Source organism: Colletes gigas, unplaced genomic scaffold (genome assembly GCF_013123115.1).
Source record: "Colletes gigas isolate AHSC1104 unplaced genomic scaffold, ASM1312311v1 Colletes_gigas_Sc00039, whole genome shotgun sequence".
Taxonomy (NCBI): Eukaryota; Metazoa; Arthropoda; class Insecta; order Hymenoptera; family Colletidae; genus Colletes; species Colletes gigas.
In genome coordinates, this window is record NW_025106668.1 from 1,638,736 (window position 1) to 1,662,665 (window position 23,930).

The following is a 23,930-nucleotide window of genomic DNA, read 5'->3' on the forward strand; positions in this document are numbered from 1 at the left end:
TCGAGGATTCTTCGTTTCGAAAAGGCGACGATCGCTTTTCGAGTTACGGAGCTGCTTTCTTTGTAGAAATTTGTATATGGTATGGAAGAAATGAAAATCTAAGATAAGATGTTTTAATTTCTATCGAACACGATAAACGAACGATTGTTTTACGCTCTTGATAAGTTTGGAAGCGACGATAGGATCTGCACGTCTTGTTTGTTCTTGAGTGTCTTTCGATATTACGATTACAACCGCGATACACTTGATTTCTTAAGTGTCTTTTCAAGAGAAAATTAATTAGAAGTTAACGGTAATTGCATTGACCACTTTCTGCCATTCAAAGGTCGACGCGTAATAAAATGATACGCGAAACTCCTATGCGAATATTATACTTAATTTTTCTTCGTTGCGAAAACTAAGAGATCTCTCGGTAATTTTCATACGCGATACAACATTTTCTCACGAAAAGAAGACGGAGGTTCTGTACAAGTTATTGTAGTTCACTGGAGAGGCAAATGTTGGCAATTATTAAAATGCAATTATTTCATTGCGCTTTGTTAGAACGTTGTATAGAAAATACACAGAGAACGAGTCACTCTATGGGCAGATTTTAACATTCAAAGAGTTAATATATAGAGGGAAATTAAAATTGCAGGTAACTGCGAGACAAAAGATTTCAAACAGTTCGTGTTACATAAACTGTTAACGTGTTGATTGTCGAGCAAGTTGCATTCACAGCGTAGAACGCTACAGAGAATTTTAGGTTCTTAGATAATCAATTTTAAACGCTGGAGAATCAGGGAAATGAAACATGTGTTTGTCCTTTGTCATAATAGATATCGGTACGAAACGATCGTGATTTTAAATTAAATTATTACATGTTTTGATACTGTTTTTGAGTTCTCCTTGTCATGCAATTATTTTACAGCGGAAAGGTAGAAATAGGAGTCGTCTTTGATGTGATTTGCAGTCGGTGAAATCGTATTGAACGGATAATTGTATTCTATCCGATTAGAACAAGGGGAGTGTTCAGTCGTGTGACTTGATCACGTGATCTGCTGGTAAAATGGAACTACTTTTGCTGGACGTAAAATTCTTATGAAATGTTCTTTGATTAAAGTGCTGTAGGCATGAACTGGTGTTATACCTTATAATTCAAGATTGAGAAGTAACTACTAAATATATAGGATTTTTGTTTGAAAAAGACGAGACTTTTTGGCCAACTCAATGGATACGCAGAAAATCCAATGTGAAGATACATAGTATTTTGATATGTTCTGAATGAGTAGAATGATATTTACTCTATATAGCTTGCAAGATATTAAAAAAAAAAAAAGAAATAAATTTTAGTAAATATGAATATATCCACGCACCTGGAATATCGAGGCGCCGTACGGCGTGCGCCAGGCGTTCAACAGATTGTCCTTGCCGGTAGAGACAAACCATTTGCCGCATGACGCGAAACGCAGTGATAGGACGCAGGATTCGTGAACGAGGAGGCAGTACTTGTCGGATTTGGACGCGTGGAGCACCTCGACCTTGGAGTTCTCCATGCCGACCGCCAGCCATTCCCCGGTGGGACAATAGCCCAGAGAGAATATCTGCGAGTTCAAGTCGTGCTGCTGCAGCTGCCTGCCTTCCCTCAGGTCCCAAGAACGCACGGTGTTATCGAGCCCTCCTGTCCAGAGCTTCGTGCCGTCCGCGGAGATGTCGATGCACGAGGCGCCGTCCGTGTGCCCTTGGAACTGTCGAATCAAAATCTCGTTGTGGAGATCCCACACGGCGATGTTACCGTCGCTGCAACAACTGAAGCAGACTTTCGAGTCCGGCGAGATGGCCAGCGCGTAACAGGCGGGCGCGGAGGACGTCAGCTCCGCTTTGATCCGCGGCGTAGGGCTGGCCAGGTCCCAGATGATCAGTTGTCTCGCCTCTCCTCCGACTATCAGGGTTCTGCAGTCTGGCAACAGCTTCACCGATCTGCGAATCGTTCGATTCTTCTTTATATTTCGCGAGTCTTAGATATACCATTGAAACTGAGACAAGGAAAGGAGAGTGAGGCATTCTAGTAGAGCCTGAGGAGTCAGTCGAGCGCTTGCGAGAGATACAAGAGAACCCCGCAGAACCATCATCGGCAATATCATTCGACGAAGCTCTTTTTACGAATTTCCAAAAGTTTAAAAGGTCCTTCGTCGCCTAATCATTTATTCTCGGGAAATTCCGAAAGTTTTGGGCAAAGAGGAGTTTATTTTAGCCCGTAGCGCCCGGGAAACTGACCTAATATAATTGTTGCGTTGGAGGCAGTCGAGCTGCGACACGGGCTTGATGCTGCCGCCGCCTTCGTGTCCGATGTCCCAGACTTTCACGCACCCTTTGCCGCCCGTGTAGACGTACTTGGTCGGATTCGAGATCGTAACAGCGCACACAACTTCGCCGTGAGTCAAGGTATTAATCTGACGCGCGTGACGTGGAATTCCCGGTCCTATCAGAGCGTCCGTGGGGAATGCCACAGGCTGCATTTCACCCTCGCCGTTCGCATGGAACGAGATTGCTCTGCGGTGAAATGTAAAACGTTAATGGCATTGTCGTTGCTGAGCCTCGATGCCTTCGATCGCTTAAGAGCCGAGTGTTCAACGAAAACCAAGCGCACGGAGAAACAATGTAGGACGCGCTTCCGAACTTAATGGTTCGCGCGTTGACGCTTTAAACACGCGAGATGTTAACCCTTTCGCTGTTACTGCCTATACGCGCTCGATAAATTCTATCGTGCCGTGTTTACAGCGCTTGCTCCTCTATAACTGTTGCACCCGAACGTATACCCTTCGCTTTCGCGAGATTCTACGCTCGTCCAACGACTCGAACGCTAAATGGCGTGTAGCAGAGTTTTTTTATTTTCATTCTACAGCGACTCCTATGCGTTATACCTAACGCGATAAATTATTCCGAATTTTAGAGGACCAGACGCTGGACAGTTAGAGTTTCTTTGCATTAATCGTCGTCCACTGGTCTGGTTAGTTAACCGGAGACCTGCAGGTGGACCACGATCCACCGAAATCAACGGTGCACAAAGTTGCTGAGCGATCGGTAGAGCAACCGGAGTCCTCGATCAGTTCTAACGGTCATTCATCTAAGCACTGACCCAGAGCGGATTAACTTCAGCCACCGGACCCGCTTGTCATTTCAAACGATAATCTCTTCAAGGCCAGCTTAGCAATTACCAAGTATTTGACGAAACCTGGCTGGACGAGTTCTCTATAATAACTTTCGCGTACGTAAAATAATCCACTGAGGCGAGCCCTTTGAGTCCCAACAGCAAAAGAGTTAAATACCTGGTTGGATAATAAATTTAAATTCGTCTGGAAATACATTTAACGCAAATTACCGTATTCACCGTGTTCGGTATCCGCTTAGTCGACGTTTCACAAAACTATAAAGTGTCTCTAGCGAAACTAGGCACCGATGGTTAACTGACTGGAGCGTTTTTAATAATAATCTACGTACGTTTTACCGCCGGGAACGTTGCTCATCCCGTTACTCGGTGGTATCCTTACGTGACCATCGAAACCGAGCTGCAAAAATCGACAGAATGCATAAATCGTTACATAAATATTAGGGGGACTGGTCTCGAGGACGAGTTCCTTAAAGAATAAATACGAGTCGCGTCACGGGAACGATAAGAAGTTTTCGCGACCGACGCATCGCGAAGGATACTCGTTTTAAACAAATTCGATCCACGTTTCTCATTTTATTTAACATCGTAGTTCTTGCTCGAAGAAGGTATAACAAGGTACAAACAAGCTCGTTAGTGTAAGCTTCTAAACCTACGGTTGTCTTCAAGAGGGGCCTACGCGGAGGAGGACTATTACCAAGAAATCTTTTTCTACTTTAGCTTATTGTTCCAATCATCATTGATTGTACTCCCTGGCGTCTTTTTACGAACACAAGTATCCTACTTATGCTAGTTACCCGAACGACAATTAGGAGGACGATGACGTACGCGGCTTTCCTCGTATTAATTTCGTACGAAAGTTTCGGAATCACCGCGTTTCAGACACCAGGCCCCGAAAGCTCGAAATGTTGTTCAGACCCTTCTCGAAACACCGACGGCGATGAAGTAGGAGTGTGCGGGTACCCGGACTTTGGTTCGGGCCGGGATTCGGTCGATTCGAGTCTCGAGAGCTTTATTACTTTGATCTGAAAGCGAGCGAAATATCGGTTGCAACGATAAACGATTGGTTTTTGCGTTCATTGTTTCTAAAATATCAATAACTTTGAAACTATTGCATCATCTGTAGTTTCCTACATGCATAGATCCGCTGAATATGTATACACGCGTTACAAGAATTGAATTGTTTTTGTGCGTATACCGATGCGCAGAATCGCATTAGTTTACTGTTAAGCAAATTGTTTATGGCGAATACATAGATCTCTATCCGCACGAATAAAGCAGGGTATCGTATATTCCGTCGTCAAAGCGGTAAGCTGGATTCACATTATCCATCTGTTCGCTGTCCATCGAAATACTCTTCAATAGATTTTACTTCGAGGTATTCATATTGTCCGTTATTGACTGACGATCCCTTCGAAAACTGACGGTCGACAGACGGATAGTGCGAATTAAGCTTTAAGGCCGATTCCCACGAGCGTCGAAGCAACGTTGGAACGTTGATATTGTCCGTCGTAGCGTCCATTGTTCCAACGCTCTTGCAAACCGTACCTTCGATCCATTTGTATCCAGGCGTTGGGATATTAAACTTTCCTTCGCTATTTTCTCTTTTATTTGCTTCGATCTTTGAAAGCTATCGATCCTAATACATTTGGAATAATAGTCGACTCTTCTGCAATATGGTTAAAATTCGTTTCGTACTGTAACTTGGATCATAAGACGTTATGATAAAGGTAATGAGACAAACCACAAGTTATCCAAACGTGGTGTAAATATTCCAATTGTAGTAATGATTCTTAAAATGAGCCCAGATTCGTAAGTTGAACATTTCTATCCCAATCGGAGTGATTTCACCTCATATATCGCTGTGTACGAGTATTTTTTGGCGTTGAATTTCAGCGCTGTACGAAAGATGAACACACCATCCCCGGAGCGACGTTCATTTTAAGAATCATCGCTGTATCGTTCTGTATTCGCTGTAGCGACTCTACTGTTTCGCGTTGTCCAAGTTTGAGAATCCAAAAACCAACATTAGAACTAAGTGAAATCCTCAATTTTGTCGAGTACTTTCGAGATCTCTAATTTTTTATGAAGACGGAGTGGAAATCCCGACCCGATGACCGAGAGAGACATGCCTGACGCTACCCGAGCCGAAATTTTCGGGTACCCGCACACACCTCCCCCCTCCCCCCCCCCTGATAGGAAAAGTGATCAACAACCGAAAGTACCATCGAAGTCCTGGCATATGGTAAGTTGCTGTACGGCGAAGACGATTGCGGCGGCTCATTGCCGCGGGACGGCAAACCCTGATAACCCTGCGGTGGCGTTTGCTGCGACGATGGCGGATGATAGACTCGCGATGCCAAGGGCCCAGGGATTCCGCCCATAGTTGGCGTACAGCTGCGCGACCCCCTCGCCGCCGCCACAGGTGTACCCGGCTTGTCGATCTGGAGAGGTTCGTTCGACGGCTCGGGTTTATTATCGGGCGCAGTTAGAGAAAGAGGAATTGTAAATTTCACGGTCGAGTTTACGCGAAAGCAACGAAACGGTATCGATCCCTCGCCGCGATCGTGGGCGCGAGTGGCTTCCGGTTCACCGGTTCAGGCGTCGAGAAGAGAGAGAAAGAGAGAGGGGACGGTTTCCAGCGGGCGTTCGTGCAAATTGACTTATCGTAACTTGCGCGCGCGACAAAATTTTAACGCAGATCGCGTTTGGTGTACACTGAGCGGCTCGCCTAAACGGGAAGCATCAAAATATCCCTGTTGTTTTCGAAGCCGTCCGTGGAAATTTCATTCGAGCTATTCTTTTCTCTCTTTTTTTTTTTTTTTTTTTTTTTTTTTTTTATTTTTGTCGCTTTTGAACGGTGTAAATGTTTCCGTTCTCTCTCTCTCTTTCTCTTTGTCTATTTTGTTTCATCATGGTTGATCACGTTTTTGAAGGGGGATAACAATCGAATGGGATTTTATGCAGTTTTCCACGTTTGGCTCGCCGCGGCGCCGAGGTACGCATTCGATTGTCTGCGATAGTGTTTTTTGTATGATCTTATTTTGCGGAGGAGCGTCAAGTGTATCGCTGGTCCGGCGATATGTTTTTTAACCCATTTATGCCACGCGTTCTGTGCACGGCGGACCAATATCAATTACCGCCGTGAATATCTCCGAAAACTGCGCGCACGAGAGAACGAATTTTCGTATCGAGGTTGGGAGGTTATTATGCACTCTGTTTATTGTTTGCCGGGCCGTTGGTTCCCTAACAGATACGATACAAATTATTTTTTATCGATCCTTTTCACAAGATTTTTCATTTCTGCGTTAGGCATAAATAGGTTAATTTGCAATGTGATGTTCATTATTCATTTTATATTCTACGATTAATGACACGTTAATGTTAAGAAACAGAATCTGAAACATATCCAGAAATAAAGCAATCGAATTATCGTTACTTAATCGTCCGGTATCGTTCGATCAATAGTGTCGGAGCAAAGTTTCGTAACAGTAATTAATAATGCTGCATCTGTCTCATTTATTATAGTCTGGGTTACTTTTCCGCGAATGCTACGGTGTTCGTACTGTAATAAAGTCATTATTAAACATTATAATTACGGTGCAACGAACACGTCCTCTTGCCATTGTGCAAGAAACGAAGGAAACGACTCTAACGAAAACAATTTTTATATCGTTTCTGCGTCTTTGAAAACCACAAAATTATTTCAGGAACGAAGAAACACGAATATTAAGGAACCCTTCGATGCTACGATTTAAACGCTCGTATCTATTAAAGATATTCGCGTAACGCCTATAGGCGTTCGCCGCGCACTGGCCGAATTACAAGGAATCGCGAACAGTCCGATTTCGATCGAAACTTTGAAGACTTATAGAACATCTCGAGATAATACGTTATTCTTTTAGTTGCGGTAACTCAAGTTCGAGGAGCGAAACCACCCCTTCAAAGTACTAACTCAGAAACGGCTGGGAACAGGGAAAGAATGTTTCAACGAAAGTTAAATAGTTTTTGACGCGTTAGAAGATTCGTTACAACTTCTTCAAAACATTTCCAAATTAATGCTTTAGGAGTTCAAATTCAAAAGGTAGTTTCATGTGTTAAACCTGAGTTACTGTAAAAGATATACACGTGTTATCGAGTGTTTCATAATACTACAAAGTTTCAACCGAATGGGAACCACATCGTTTGCAGCCCTTCTTCGCGAGGATCAACCCCTTGTTTTGAAATTTCATTTGTGCCCCTAAATTGGCCGAAAGACTGAATTCTTTGAAAAATCAATGGATATCGAATAACAATACAGTTTAAAAGATTTGTCAAGGGGTCAACGTGGTTCGCAGCACCGAAAGGGTTAATCGTGACACGTATTTTTTATTCGTAGGCAGAGAAAGAGAGGAACCGGACCGATTAGTCGCCGAACAAGCTTGCTATCCGCGAGATCTTACATCTTTACTTTTCAGAGATGGTGTGCTACGAGCGGAGGAGCTTCCGCTTCGCGAGGGTGGTCTGTCTTTTACAGAAGTGGAGCCAACGCCGGAAGTCGGTCCCGCGTGTCCTGGAGCACTCAGCTTCTCCAGGGTGCCGTTCTCGCGTGGATCTGAGTGTTCTCCGTTCGCGTGCGGCGATGACGCCTCCTTTTGTTTTGGGAAAGAACAGAACATTTCTATGAAAAACGGCAGATCCGAGAGCCTGACGATCTTGTTCCTTTGTACAGAGCGCTGTACGAAGGATTCGTGTACTCTGCTCGCCGAGAAGCAAGAATTTTTATAGACAGACTCGCTTCGTCGTTTCAAACGCGAACTTGTTATTTTAAAAAGTTTCTCCACGAAATCAAATACTGTAAAGAAATTAGAATATCCGCGAGACAGTATCAAACACAACGTTGTCTCAAAGGCGCGTAAAAGAAGCTACCAATTCATCTCGCACAAAGCGCGCGGCAATTTCGGTTACATTTACGAGAAAGAAAAGAAAAAGATAAACAAAGCGACATCGACGCGTTCGTCGAGTGCAATCTAAATCTCTGAAAGAGACTCGCTCTGCCGTTCGCGAGTCTACGATGCACTCTCGTCGTTTCAACCTCGAAAAAAAGGTCCTCGATTTTCATCGACAGCTCGCGCGCGCACGACGCTTCCGCGTAATGAATTTGCAGCTAAAAATATCGGGGGCGAGCGCGAAGGATGAACTGACCTCGTTCGCGACATCCACCACCAAGTCCTGATCGCTCTTTTCTCCGTCGCTCTCCTGAAAGAAAATTACGAGTCTGTTAAAAAACACATATATACGAACGCAGAACAAGAAGAAGAATAAGGGAAGCGAGAAGAAACGAAATGCATTCGAAAACCACGGCCGCGGCATTAAAGCTGGCTCTCCCCGTCTCTCTCGCGCCGCTGTAATTCGTGCTATCGGACACATTAACGATCGTCGCGATATATTTCCGGTGAAACCGAGGCGCGAGATGAGAGGAGGACTCGACCCATATTCCCGGCGCGTCCGACTAGCAGATGCGTCTTCAGAGACATATTATTAATCTTGACACTCGTGCGCGTTCTCGAAACGTTCTGATTGCACGGCAACTTAATGGCCTCGGGGGCACCGGGGACAGGGGATGCTGGCGTTCGATGGGCGCAGACACCAGATATCTACAACGCTAGCTAGCGATTTACAATGCTTCGCCAATCAGGGGATGTAAACGCGCTTTCCCATCGCCGGTTACACGCTGTTTTCACGATCTGCGTAGAATTTGTCCGATCGTTTCGCCCATTCGGCTTATGATTGCAAGGTACCAATTGCACCCCACTCAGTACAAGCGTTGCAATTTTTATATATTCACTTATTTCTGTCCACTCACAATCAGTACAAGCATTCGACCATTGCAATTTTTATATTTTGCTAATGGAGGAAGTGAGAGGTTTCCTAGCAGACTCTAGGAACGCAGGGGTCAGTCTCAACTTAAATGCACCGCTCTGACCAACGAGAAGGACCACTATATTTCGCATCGATTAAAATCAACTAAAATTTGAACAATATAAACGGGTTCCACAGTCGAGAACGGTGTGCATAATTCGACCATCTTTAAAGAAGTAATCGCGTGAATATGCGCGAAGACGCAGAGGAACGAGCAATCTTGTATTACAGCTAATGCATTACCGAAAGCTCCGGGATTACGTGGCAGCGAGGAAAGCGCGATTAGTGGCTCGTGTCTTTTATCATTTGTTTACCGGTTATTTCCGTAGTTCCCAGCGAGCAGGTCCGTTGTTCGCGACCGGTCTCATTGTACGGCTCGCGTTGCTTTTAAAACGACGACGGGGAGCCGCGATAGTGGCTTATGTACATACGCCCGTGTGCGTACGTGTGCATATCTGACGCGCGATAACCGCGTTCGCGACCGCGCGGAAAAATGCCGCGAAAAGTTTCGTCGAAGGACGACGCTCGCGTGCGAGAATATTTTTCGAGCTTTGCAGATACGGAGCCAAGATCCTATCGACGACACGCGTCCTGCAAAAAGACCGCGAACGCTTCCCTAAACTGGGTCGAAATTTCGCGTTCTTCCTAATTTTCTTTGCGCCTTGAGAACATTTAATTTCGAGACGATTGGTTACCATTCGATTCATGATCACGATGACAAGTTTAAAGAATTAATTTTTATTTAACACTTCGTCGAGGGTTCGAGAGTTTTGTTTGGTAAATTTGAGCCCCATTCTTTAAGCGGCTGCCAAGGTTAACGATTAAAAGTACGTGGAGATATTTCTAAGGGTCATTGAAGTCCACGATATATCCGAATTGCAGCCAAATTTTAGAAAAGGTAGAAAATTCTACTTTGCATTTACGTTCCCGTCGACGGACGAGGAATTAGCACGGCGAAATCCTGTCGTTAGCAAATTAAAATTTTCACGTTCGGTTAACGCGTTCCCCGACGAGGGTATTTTATTAGGTTGGCGCATAAGTTCGTAGCAGTTTAATTCGACCGAAATTCTGTCCCAACGGTGACGCTCTCATTAGCCAAGTGTTTACGGATTATACCATGCTCGATTAAAATCGAAATATAACGTGGTTCGCGTAAAATTAGTCGTTTGTTTAAGTAATCGTTTCTGAATTTGTTCGACAAAACTGTATAATGAGGTTGAAGTGAACTCCGCGTAAGTGCATCGATCGAAGGAAGTATGAATTAACGGGACAGCGCGTGACTATGAAAAAATAAAGATTCGACTATCACGCGAGTTCTTCACTGTTGCGACACGACGGAAATCTAGTCACGAATTCGGTTCTGTGGCGGAATTTCCTCCTTTGTTCGAGTATTCTGAAGCACCTAGAATGTCTGGAGAATTTGGGGTAGCCGTAGTACCTGGAGTTACCGGAAGTACCCGAGGTATCTGGGCTATTTGAAGCGAGAGATGTCTGAAAGGTTTAAAGGGTCTGAAGACTCTGTGGTAAACGAGAAACGCGAAGTATACTTCGAATGCTCCAAATATCACGAGCATTTAAATACCTGGCCGGAAAGTACCTGTAGCAGATCGACTACTTAAGTATCTACAACTTTCCATAAAACGATGCCAAATAAAATCGGTCACGATCCAAGGGGGGAGCAAAAGAAAGTTCTGTTCTACCAGAGAATATCAGCATAAGTAGAAACGGCCTGTAATGGTCAGACGCGCCAGGGGAATTCTATATTAATTTTCAAACGCAATTATTTCAAAAACGAATTTATTGTAAACCTATTACTTTGGGTACCATTGTTTCAAACTCTCGAATATTGCGTATCCGATCGTTTAGCATACGAAAATGAAAAACCAAAGAATATTAGAAAATCGAATCCATAAATGCACGTACCATAAAATAAAAACTCTAGTACCTAGAAAATCCTCGCGAATCGCGCGTAAAGATCGGGTTCGAAAATGTGTTTCGCTAGCAATTTTGTGCTCGAAATTTACAGAATGTCGTTCCACGTATATCACACGTAACGATACGTTGCCGCGGAGGCACGAAACGCGCAACAGCGATCGCAACAACCCGGATACATGTATGAACGGTGTTTCACGTAAGACGATAAATAGTGAACAGCGGGCGAATGGTAAATAACGCGCGCGGGCTAGGAAAGTGCAATTTGTAATTCACGTATCTTTCATCGTTTATTTACCAGTTATCGCTCAGTTTCTACAAGCAGCTCGTTCCCGGTCGCGACCAGCCCCTCGTTACGTGGCGTGTAACGAGCTCAAAGCAGGGCACACGGGAGCGGGTAAGTTATATGCGCGAAACGTTCCGAGTGCCGCCACACCGAGTGCGCCCAAAGTGGTTAAAACGCTTTTGCCTTTTCGCGCGCACCTATCGGGTGGATTCCTGGTCGCGTGTCCATGTACAATGCGTTAAACGAAAGGTTCCAGGACTTACGAGACGAGGATACCAACGGGGACCACCGCCTTCACGATAAAATCAACCTGAGAATGTAGGCCACCACGAATTGAAACCGATCCTGCGCTTCGTCTTTAATTCGACCATATTTCTAGCTATCCTTCGTCCAACTTCGAAAGAAATTTATTTCATAAATGTTTGAATAACTCTAAAATTTGTTCGAACATACGTAGGACCAAGCATAGAATAGTAGCCATTTTTATAAGATGAGACGTAATTTTATTTAAAACTTTTCTTCTACCATGCAATAGTACCTCATAAAGTGATCTTGAGTCTAATTGTAAGAATACGTTTGCCAAAAAATGTATTTCTACGCATTGGATCTTGTATTATCGTTTCATCCCCACGAGTTACTTTATTCCACGCGTCGTGCAGGTTGCTTTTCTTCGCCTAACGACTAAAGCGTTGTCCTCGTAAAGGTTTTTTTTCGATTCGTACCGAGCATTATCAACGAATTGCATAAACACAACCACCGGTACTCATCAGCTGTCGCTCCGAGTGATGTTCGTTTCTTTGACTTTCATTTCAGCCGTCGGATGAGGCGGAGCAAATTGTACGACAACGTATTAAAGAAATTCCTGTTTCAGTACTTTGGAAGATGGCAGAAAGAAGCTGCGTAATTTATAGACGAAATTAACGTGCAGAAATTGGAGGAATAAAATATAATTGTACGAACGACTCGAACAAATTGCGATCTTAAAGGATTATCGGGAACGTTTTTTCTATAAATATCGAAATAAAAATACGGCAAGCTCATCGTTTATTTATGATATGCACGGGAACAGACACCGCTCGCGTTATCAAAAACGAAAATCGGTTGTAAAGCTTCGTTTTCGTGTGACAGTAACGTCATGATATTTTAAAGACACGACGATGCGACATGTTTTTCCCGGATCTTGTCACGCAGTTTTCTGTCACGATATTTGCCGGCAACGCCGAGCGACGCGAACGCGACAGCTGTTCGCGTTGTTTCGAAAATTATAATTTTACGAAATTAGAAAACGCTTAAAGAACGGCGTTTGCAACCCCTAATAATATTTTCAACGAGTACACAACGCACGTAGGTTTTCAGATCGTATAAAAATATTTTTTTCATTAAACGAACTGCATCGGATGGGTTTCAAGCAAGGACTAATTGAAACGCCGTGTTCGTTAAGGTAATGCGTTAATTCGTAGTTTAAAAAGGGGAATGTAAACACGGTGTAGTCGGGTCGCGAACTTCTTACTATAAATTTATCATCGCATTAACATTCCCGGCCTGATACGGCCGCGCTTAACCGAACTATAAATAAAGACTCGAAAAAGAAGGGAGAATTATGCATCGAGGGGCATTTAATTTTCACGGAAACTTCTCGTAAAGCTACGCACGCGAGCGTACGTAAACGAGGCACATTTTGTAAGAATTTAAAACACCGCGGGGTCGTATCGTTCTTCTTTAACTCCGGCAACAAGACGTTCCCGATTTTATCGTCCAGGACCAACAACCGTGGGCCGTAAACTTACGCGTACAATTCTACCAAAATACTTCTTTGATTCTTTTTTTTTTTTTTTATTCTTTATTACCGTTACAATTTCTCCTCGTTTATTACTCATTTTCCAAGCAACGAAACCAGAAACAACTTATAATATGATTTACCTTAAGGGGCCTTTCTACCTCGTGGAATTTAAAAAATCGAATTTTTTTTTGCATTTTTTTTTAGCACGTAGTCTCGAAAATATATCTACCAAATATTAAATTGAAATTTGAAAAACTAACGAAGTTATAGCCTGCTGAAATGCACCGCGCGCAGGTATAACAATTGGAGCTGTTTCTCTCGAAACTACATTTTTCGGCACTGCGTACGTGATAATGAAAAAACTATTCAAGATATCAATATGAAATTTATACAGTATCTTTAGAACTGGTCTCCCTATAGCATGAAATAAGATAATTGCGATATATGCAATACTTTTTCTTTTATTAACAAAAAAGCAACCGAAAATATGAAAATATTCAGTAGTTTTTCGTAAAATAGCTGCCGTTTTGCCATTTTTTGTTTTTAATGAAAAGATCCTAGAACATGCTACAACCACACTCATCTACATTAAGAATATCGTTGGTTTTTGGATTTCGGATAACTTGTTCGCGAGATATCACACACGCAGTCGGGCGCCGTTCGTAAAAACTGTTGTTTATTGGTCACCAAAAAACAGCGTAATCAATACATATTATGCGTTGCAAAAATTCGTAAATATAGCTAAATATATAATAAATGTATTTACAAAACACGGAATTAATCGCTCTTTAATAGCCCGCAAAAAAAAATCACAAAGAAACATGTATTTTTCGTGCCTAGAAGGTAGAATGGCCCCTTAAAATACTAACGTCGGTCGATCGTATATCTAAACTGTCCATGCTAAAATTTGTTTAACGCAAAATAAAACGAACGGAGGAACGGAAACAGGCAGCTCGAACGTAAGAACAACGCTTAAAGCAAGCAGTATACCAGAAATCTAGGAACGATTACGCTGAAACTCGGTTTCAAGTTGTTGATGGATATGGCTATTCGTGAATTTAGCGTGAGAGATGGAATGTATTGTACGTACAATGAAGAAGTTGGGGAAAAAAGAAGACTGCAGAGTGTTATTTTCCGCTCGATCCCGGGCGAGGGCACCGAAAGAAGACGGATAAGGCGTCGAGGGACGATTAATAATTCAAGAACATTTGGTGGTTTATATCCTAATTATCGCGAGGGTTACCGGTGGCAGGCGGCCTGTTCTTTGTGCCACGTTGCGTCTTACGACTCGCATACATGCTTGCAATGGCGCATACGATAACACCGTCTTTCTGAATTACGTAATATCGTGTACAACGCTCATCCATCTATTATGCGTCTGCTAGGCCACGTACGTGTAGCGTTCGTGTCAAAGGTGTTCGTGTATTTGCAACGTTTACAAACGCCGGAGAACCACCTGTGTGCGTCCCTGATTCGAAATGATTTAAGAAAATTGCTCGCGAAAAACCCTTGGACCACCGCTTCTTAGATGATTCATAAACTCTGTTAATAGACCTTCGAATCTTTTGGTGTTTTGAGACTATACTGCTGTACCAAACTACCAAAAACGTTTCAGAGGTCGTCGATAAGGAATAATTGTTATTTTAGAGAATAATTTTTAGAAAAATGTTTCAACGAGGAAAACGATACAAAAGCGTGCTTCGATCGGGTAATAGAACCTTCTAATAATAGAACACTCGAACAGTACAAAGAGATTTGAATAATGAAGGCACTACTGTATAAAGTTTCGCTTGTTTAGACTGACGTGCAGAGCGATCGAATAATTCCCGAATTAATATCTGGCAATTTAAGTAGCATAAACGATTATCTCGACGCGAAAAATGGAAGTTTCCCAAAGTCGAGATGCACAAATGACGATCTGGGCCGTGGAAAAGATACTTGGGCTATCTCACGTGGGAATTTAGAGCCGCTTTCGGTCCAGTAATTGCGATAGGGATCATTCGAGTTGCGGTTATAGGGAAATTGGCGCGACTTGCTTACAGGAAAATTTGCGGCTTGCAAATTAGTTCCCGTAGTTGCCGTCGCGGGCAAATTAGCGAGACTTGCGATAGAGTTGGCTGTAGTCGTAGGGAAATTAGCGCGACTCGTGGTCATCCCGAGTTCCGATCACGGGGAATAGCTTACCGACTTGTGGCCGGTGAAAAATTAGCGTAACTAACGCGATTTGCGATGGAACGGAAAGTCGAAAGCGAGCGCGTCACGTTTCCCAAAAGATCTATCCGACAACAGTGACCCCCGATGAACTCGACGAATACACTTCCCTGTCTTTCCCTGTCCGGCTCGTGTGAACCAGTATTGTACCGCTCGAGGGTTGTTCCACGGGCCTCTCCGTCGCGCGTTAACAAAAGAAAGGAATTTTTGTCCGTCGGACCGCGGTTCCGAATCGGTTCCTTTCCCAGAATACTGAAACAACAAAAGACGCGAGGCACCTTTTAGAATAGAACAGACTGAACGCCGGGGCCTTTTCTCGAACCCTTCGACTATGCAAAGCAGTCAAAATCCAGTTCCGAACAATGATTCCTGGGAGCCAGGTAACCAAACTGCGGGATTCCGGGTCTGGACCGGCTGCGTTTCGACTTGTATCTCGCCTACTTCTCGCTAACGAGGGGAACGTCTCGGAAGTGCCCCCTTAGCTTCGCGATCAACCTTTTTTCGGATGTCTCGGATGCGATCATTAACACATTCGCAGCCGCTCGCTGTAAATGTACGCGATTTCCGCAGCTGCAACTTCGCCCCGACGCACGCGTTTCGGTGAGGAATTTTTTTTCTCGAAAGCGTGTAAGATTTCGAGGATATGCCCATTGACCAAAAATGATTGTAATTTACCCCCGCAACTGAAAGTAATTTTTTTTAGAACGGTTTGAAATATTTTCATTTCGTCGAAAAATTTCACACCTACTCGAATTTTTTTCTCGAAAATGGTTAGGATTTCGAGGGTATGTCTATTTACCAAAAATGATTGTAATTTACCCCTGCGACCGAAAATAATTTTTTCAGAATGGTTTGAAATTTTTTTTTTTCGTCGAAAAATTTAGGCAACCCCCGTCGGTTTGTCTTAAAAATTCGTTTTTGATTTTTAAGAGCGCAACCATTGGTAATGTAGAAGAATAATCGTGGTAAATATGCCGGATAATCGGAACTCTACTGTAGTGTACATTGGTCAGAAAATTCCAACGCACAAAGAACAGAGTACAGATTGACCTGTGGCATTCGTAGGACCAGATCAACCCTATTAAACCAGTTTTTAATCACAGAACCGAGGGGTTGCTGGATCTAGGAGGTAGCAAGTAACAAAATTGAGGGGACAGACGTAGTAAAGGCGAAACCGGAAGCGTCGAGGAACGCAGGGGAGTAGCGAGGAGGATCGCGTCCTCTTCGTCCGAGCGTCAGTCCCGACGTTACGTTTCAGCCCCCCGGAACGGTGATTCCGACGCGATCCATTTCCGACAGGGAGCAGAGTAGCGCTTCGAGCCGCCGGGCGACACGCAATAAATTTGTGTACGGACGTTGAGCCTGTGTAAATAGAAGCCAGAGTGTGGTGGTATTGATTTCAGTGGTATTACTTGGCTGGCGGAGGGCGCTCAAGGATGGAGGAAGGTGGCCGAGTAGGACGGAGGAGAACGTGGCGGAGGAAGGAGGACGCGCCAGGGGTTGAGAAAACGGGGCGGGCTGAGGAGGAAGGATGAAGGAGAAGGAGGAGACCGGAGAAACACCGAAGCAGAAGAAGAAGACGTAGACGGAGGGTGTCTTCCACCCCTTAACCTGCTCGTTCTAGCGTTAAATATGATACAAATGTTATCATCCCTTCTATTCTGTTCTCCTTCCCCGATCCGAACCCTTGTGGCACGAACCGCGAGCGACTATCCTCTTCCCGTTTTCCGTCCTCCTCTCCGCAACTCCCCCGCCCTCCCTCCTCCTCCTCTTCCGCCACACACCACCTTTCGACTGTCTCTCTCGCTCGCTGCTCTCCAACCCCTCGTCTCACTTTTCCGTCTCTCGCCATCCGCGAGAGTCTCGCAGTCTAACCCGTGCCGCTTTCTCCGCCGGCTTCTTCCCTCGTTTAACCCAGCATAGCGGGGATGACGGTATTAAGGGCAGCTCTATTATTCGACCACCCAACCACTCGACTCTTCGTCTCGAGAATCCTCGAATCCTTTTTTCCCCCCCCTTCTACCACGATCTCCCTTCCTCCGCACGTCGCTGTCCCTTTCATCCCTCTCCATCCCTGGTAGAACCCCAGACCACCTTTTGCTCTCCACCTCCTCTTCCCTTACGTATACAATGTTCCGCGTATTTTTCCCTGGCGCTCTCCATCGCCCACCCTCCTCGTAACCTCTTCTCCTTTCGGGTCCACTGTAAACAAACGCACGAGCGCAAAAGAAGAATCGAAGGGTTTTCCGCCCAGACCGTTCCTCTTTCTTTCGTTTCATTTTCCCACCGACCCCCTCTGCGCCCCCTCCTGACATCCACTGACTTTAGCGGAGTTAAGCGATAGGGCGACGCGACCGGGTTCCCCGGCAGAAAAGAAAATTATCTTGAAGAGATGCCGCGTGGCGATCGAGCAACCGCGAAATGGAATTCGCGATCCACGTTCTGTCGTTAACGCGCGCGTTTCTATCGTTTCGATCCTCTTTCTTGGTTACGATCGGTAAGCAAATACCTGGAGAGGTCTCCAGACGAGAGGACGGAACAGGATACTTGATACTCTACTCGAAGATTTCTTATTTCTTGATACTATTCTTTTTTAAAGAATACAATTCGTTTATTTTATTCTATTGTTTAGCTTAGTAACACTGGATCCCACCCCTAAAAGTAACAAATAGAAACAGAGATATTGAAGTTTCGATGATTATTTAACATTTGTTAACCCCGTTGACGTACAATTTAGTTTCAAATAATGTGTCAAACTTATACTATTTAATTTTGTTTAAATTTGTTCGCACGAGGAATGGCTACGAGAAAGGATAGATTTGTTTTACGAATACTCGACGACGAGTAGCCTCATGATTGTGAAACTTAACATTCAGAACGAGTCAGATTCGTCATCGCACGGCGAGGGGTGAACAAAGAAGACAAGTTTAGTAATTTTCTCAAAACTGGGTCCCGAAATCTCTCGAACTCTAAACGATCGTGCGTCGACAAAGCGTTGTTGTATAAATTCCTTGAGGTTTGTTCGAAAATGTTCAGCGAACATTCGGAAAACAGCTTAAGCACGAAGTATTGGTAGCTACCGGCACGTTGAATCCGACGTCGGAGAATACGGGGCGGATCTTTAAAATTTGTAGACAAGTTTCTGCTCGCGGAGCCTGAATTGACTCTTCTCCGGCTTCTCTCCTCTTCGGGTTCGAGTCTTAAGGAAATGCAAAAGAGCAAAACAAGCGACCGTAAAGTTTCCCCAACGGTCGGCCATTCTTCCTCCTATCTTTGCATTCGCTCGCGTTAACTTCGCCCCGAAACTTCGGGGACGCGACTGTGTTTAAAATACCACCGTGACGTCGGCTTGTCGATCTTTTTTTTTCCGCCGAGTTACTTAATCGCGGCCGATCGACGAGGAAGTTCAAAGATCGCCGTGACCGGTTGTTGCGCCTAGCGTCGATCTTTTATCTTTTAATTACTCGAGTACTCAGATAACTACCCTCCAACGATTGCATTTTAACGCGTTAAAAGCTTACACTAAATTTTCCATTAGTTTTGGAGAGGACTATATTCACTTATTAGAACAATTGTTAAAAGAATATTCCAATACTAAGTTATTCGAATTGTGCGTGCTTGTATGATGGAGATTGTCGAAAGGGATGCACGCGTCGACTTAGTTCCACTAGATTTGCTCACAGTCGATCAACGGTCTTCTTACTTTATCTCTTCCACCCTGATTGAACCACGATCGATCCTGTCCATCGCATAATCGTGGCTACCACCCTAGAGACGGTCAAAGAACACCCCTTCTGGGAGATTAATCCCACACCGAGACCACTTAGCGCGATACTTAATAATACCGCAGTCACGGGTGCGTTGGTCGAGCGAAATTAAAAGAGAAACATTCAAAAGGCAACGAAGATCGATAAGTTACACTGTGCTTTTTATACACCCGGTCAAAGGGGAGGAAACGTTGTCAGTGCGAGGGTCGGGGGAGGAGGGGGGGGGGGCGGGCGGTTGCTGGTAAGCATCGAGTCCTGCAACTTTCACGAGAGGACTGCTTTTATATCTCGCGGCAGAAACGCGGCTGGAAACGTATTAAAGCGATTATCTCGGGTGAAGGAGATCCACTCTTGGAGGGTTGAAAGGGGTGAACGGGGTAAAACCGACGTTGACGAAAGCTTGGGAACGTCGGTTGTAGCGTTATCGTGGAAAAAAGGACGCTGCCCTCGGACAATGCCGGGCGAAGAACCGTTTTCACCGGTGGAAAATGAAAATATAGAAAAAAAGAACAGAGGGGGAAAAAGAATATACTACGAATGCGCTAAGTGTCGTAATGGTGACCGCGATCGATAGTTCGCGAAATGATGGACTTTAACTATCCAGAGGCGGATAACAACCGACGGGGAGGAAAAAAATAATGCTCGTGCCGTGGCATCGAACGTATCGTGCTCGACCAAATGGAATCTTAGGGGAGGAAAAATGTCGCGCGTATACCGGGAAGGGGATTACCGAGGTTCGTTTCGTGTAAAACAGTCTCCGCGGAGCTGCGGGACCGTTCGAAAACGGAACGATAATTTGCATCGAAACTCTCGCGAGGGGCTTTTCGGCGTCCATGGTCGAATGTTCGTGGCCACTTTTGGCGTCCGCGGACCGAAAAGTTAGCGTTCACGCGGTTCGAATTAGGAACATTTGATGGCATTTTCAATATATTCATACACAGGGTGCACCGCGTAACTTCATCACCTTCATTGCTTCCGGTGTTAGCGGAATTTCGTATATTTTCTGTAGGGGTAGCAATGAATTAAGTCGATTTAGATCTTGGAGAAAGAAGAAAAAAAAAATAACGATCGGGAGTGTTATGTTTGCTGTTTTTTTTGCGTGCGCTATAATTTGAGAATCAAAACGACCCGGAGCTCTTACGTGGACGAGAACACCGGTCCTTCCAGCGTTAAATGGCCCGCGAAGTAATCCCGGGATGGAACGAGCTTTGGAAAATACAAGGAAAAATATTCACGAATATTAAAAATACGGGGCAGGAACTTTTCTCTTGTTACAATTTTACAAACAACCGACTCGCGTATAAATAAATCCCCTGTCTCTGCTTTTTTCCCCCCCCTCCTCCCATCGATCCGAGAAAAAACGTTCGACTAATTGGCCCGTCAAGAATCGTCAGTTTCACCGTACAGATATCGAGCAGCTCGCTCGGACTTTCCGTCCGGTTTTGTTTAGAAAATCGTTCGCTACGTTTTCGTCCGTCGGCGCTGTGGCAATTCCGGGTACGCGAGAGAACTGCGCAACATTCGGCGTCCCGGAAAAAAACATTTTATTAAACAAAGTGATGGCCCCCCCGGCACGACGTGGAAAAAGAAAACGCAATTTTCGTGTCCAGGTCCTTCCGATGGGCGGTCTCGATGGACCTTTATCGCGCGATCCCGTGCAAACTAAAAATTCACCTTGCACTTTTCGACTCGCCCAGCGAGATAGAGCGATATTCGCCTTTTTTCTCCTGTCTTGTTGTTTCTGCTTCTTCTTTTCTTTTTTTTTTTTTTGCGCGCGCCCTCCCCGCTCGGTTTCCCTTTTCAGAGCAACGACGAGCGGCAAAAACGTATTAAAGCGTTTTTCCAGTGGACGGGAAAAGCAGGGAGGGCGGGGAAAACGCGAACGGAGACAGAGATACGGAAGAAAGAGGGCAGACACCGTTGACGGGAAACGAGAACCTGGGAAGTTGAGTTGGCTCCGGGAAAAATGGTCGTAGGACAGCAGGAGAAAATAAAGGGGAAAACGGTTCGTATGAAAATGTAATTAGGGGAAGCGTGGAAGCTCGGCTCATTGCGGCCTCGACCCTTTTACTTCGCCACCTTCTCTTTCGCTCGTATCCTCTGCTTCCTGTCTCCCTTACCCTTCCATGACCCCCTTCCGCACCACGCGTTTCCTGTTGCCTCCGATAGAATTTGTTAACCGCGACCGGCGTTCGACGATCGCGGAATCCAGCGTCGTGGTAATTCCGAATATCCGTACGCTGTTTCGAAAATTTTCAACGACGCTTTCCATACGCGATTTTATTTCGAAATTACTTAATCGTACGCCCACGAGTTGATCGAGCTGGAACCTGTAAAGCTATTGGATGATAGTATAAGAAAACAAAGAAAGGCTTCGGTAACGTGGACGATCCAAGTATTATTTTGCTCGAAGAGGCGCGACGGAAAAATCGACATTGTTTTCGGGACGCAATAGATCTTTGAACGACTATGACATTATTGTCTATGGAGAAGCGCGACAAACGTGGGTTGAAGTGAACGATAGAAACATCAAAAGCACGCCGTAGATAACGTTAACGTTTGACGAGCAGAAAACGTTTCCTTTGACGAGTATCACGCGCCTCTGAAGTTTGGTAACATTTTTTACGCTTTCAGCATGATGGTACAATTAAAATTTCAACGTAATATTAATATTAGAATTGCGAGATGTTACGCGATGCGGAATCGAAACGCGAGTACCAGACAAGTACGCGAGAGAGATTACTTCTCGACATTGCTGCTAATTGCTTCTTGCCTCGCGTAATGTTGAGACGACAAAAGCATACTGGGAGGGGGGTAGCAGAGTTAATCGTTACGAGCGAAAGTTTAAGTATATGGCTGAAGTCTGAAATGTCATTCTAAAATATTTATGTCTACGAGCAGCGAATTAATGCTTCAATGAATGGTTCCACGCGTTACAGGCGCGAGAAATCTGTAACGGACTATAATAACATCAACGCTTTATATTTTTGAGTCGATGAAGTGAATTATATTGTTATTGCTCGAGTGATAATAAGATTACTATTTAACTGTTTCGATAAATTGTTCAGAGAATTGAACGAGTGTTTTGGATGACAAAATTAGTATTCTATGCATCAAAGGGCTGTGTTTATTATACATTTCGCGAGCGTCACTCATTTCGCGGAGGACGTATAAATGCATCGATGAATTATATTCGATCTACTATTTTATCTTTCCATTTGGTTGATAAAATATCGTTGCCAATAATGTTACAAATTTTCTTTCGATGCGTCGCATATTTCGTTTCCAAAGTTATCGTTACTTTCTGTATTTTATTTATTGTTTTTAACCCCCAAACATAAGTAAACGATAGATGATGTAGGAATTATTATTTTACGCTTAAAGTTAGCGTCGAAAAGCGTCGTGATGTATGGCCCAATAGTTGAGAACGTTGAAATGGTTCAATCGACGAATGATCTCGAGCTAATTACTCGAGGCATTCGAACATCGCGAGATTGTACGAGAATCTCTGCAGTTGCTGCTTGCAGCATCGTTCTCCTGCCCCCATAACCTGAGCGCTCATAATTACGCGCGCGCCGCCGCGTAAGGGTTAAACCCTACATCCACCCCTTTACATAAGCAGAGAAAATTACGGGAACCTACTTAACTCGAACATCCATAAACTCGTCCATCGCAGTCCTCGCGAACCGAGGCAAACAAACGTCGCACGAGCCCCGCGATACTTCGGCTTGCAAATCATGGTACACATCCGTTCCTCGTCGAAGGAATACTGGTCTTCCGGTTATAAAACTCAGCGAGGAGCGGAGTTCGCGTAAATTATCTTATCCTACGGTACGGTGTGTTTTTTCGAATCATCGAACCTTCGCCATCTTGGATTCTTTTCTTTGGATAAAAACTTTATTTTATCAGACGGTCGTTAGGGGCGGAGAAAATATTATAACCGTTAACTACGGTGAAATAAATTTTGTTTTCGACTTGGACCCCGGGGTTAAGAACCACTGGATCGCGGGGGCGCGGGGTACGAACGGGGGTTACATTCCGCGCGGCGAGAGCACGGATAGAAATGACAGGGCGCGCCGTAAAAGTTAAATTGCAAAGACACTTCCTCCCGAAACCTTTTCCTGGCGTCGCGGTCTCCTTCGGTTACCGCAGCGTCGCGCGTCCATCCCCGCCGCCCCCTCGGTCCCTTTACACGTATAAAGCATAGAGTCGCGGAGGAAACTTTGAGTTTTCCGATGCCGCGAATAATAATTCCCGGCCGACCAGCCGCGAAGGTAAATGTACGCCCCCCTCCCGAAAAGTAAACCGATGATAAAAGTTCGTCCGTGACTTCGCCGCGTAATGAAATGCAAATTGCAGTCGCGGGGGCGGTCGCGCGCGTCTGTTATTGAAAGAAATGGAATAACAAGGTCCGCGGGCACCGGGAAACATGCCCAATAATCCGATAACGGTTCTCCACGGGAATAAACACGTGCGTGTGCCGGGATACGTTCTTCTCGAGTGACTTCCCCGCAGTTTCGCCGTGACGACGCGCTGCTTTACGGCGTGTTGCCTTGGACCCCCTCCGTTTCGTCTCCCGGAGAAAGGAAACCGTTTGGATTTTATGAAACGTACCCGCGCCAGTCGGTTCCGCGAGACGTGTTCCCGACACGGTTCGTGGAAATTTGGAAGGGATCGCGGGAACGGCGATAAAAAAAAAGTTTGTACACGTAGGCACTCTCGTTGCAATCGAATCCGGGAATTTTGTTCTCGGAAACTGGTCGAACTTAAACGGCCCCCGTCGACTGGGTTTTTAATACGTTTGTTGCGGGGCAAGTGGATTTGCTCCTTTGCTGTTCCGGATTGCTCGGTGGAGGCAGATTTACCTCGATTACCGCGTCTTTGAAGCTACCATTTTGCGGCTTT

General features: G+C 44.8%; 1 protein-coding gene across 2 annotated transcripts in view; it reads right to left on the reverse strand.

Moving 5' to 3' along the window:
• The window catches only part of LOC122402720 (protein groucho-like), a 115,693-nt gene that overhangs the window by 2,981 nt on the left and 88,782 nt on the right, over positions 1-23,930 (reverse strand). For both annotated transcript variants that reach the window (XM_043405740.1, XM_043405739.1), the window contains exons 10-15: positions 8,333-8,386; positions 7,591-7,779; positions 5,374-5,592; positions 3,481-3,548; positions 2,257-2,532; positions 1,356-1,959 (exon numbers count right to left, since the gene is read on the reverse strand). In XM_043405740.1, the coding sequence (XP_043261675.1) occupies positions 1,356-1,959; positions 2,257-2,532; positions 3,481-3,548; positions 5,374-5,592; positions 7,591-7,779; positions 8,333-8,386 (1,410 nt within the window). The remainder of the gene's footprint in view (positions 1-1,355; positions 1,960-2,256; positions 2,533-3,480; positions 3,549-5,373; positions 5,593-7,590; positions 7,780-8,332; positions 8,387-23,930) is intronic.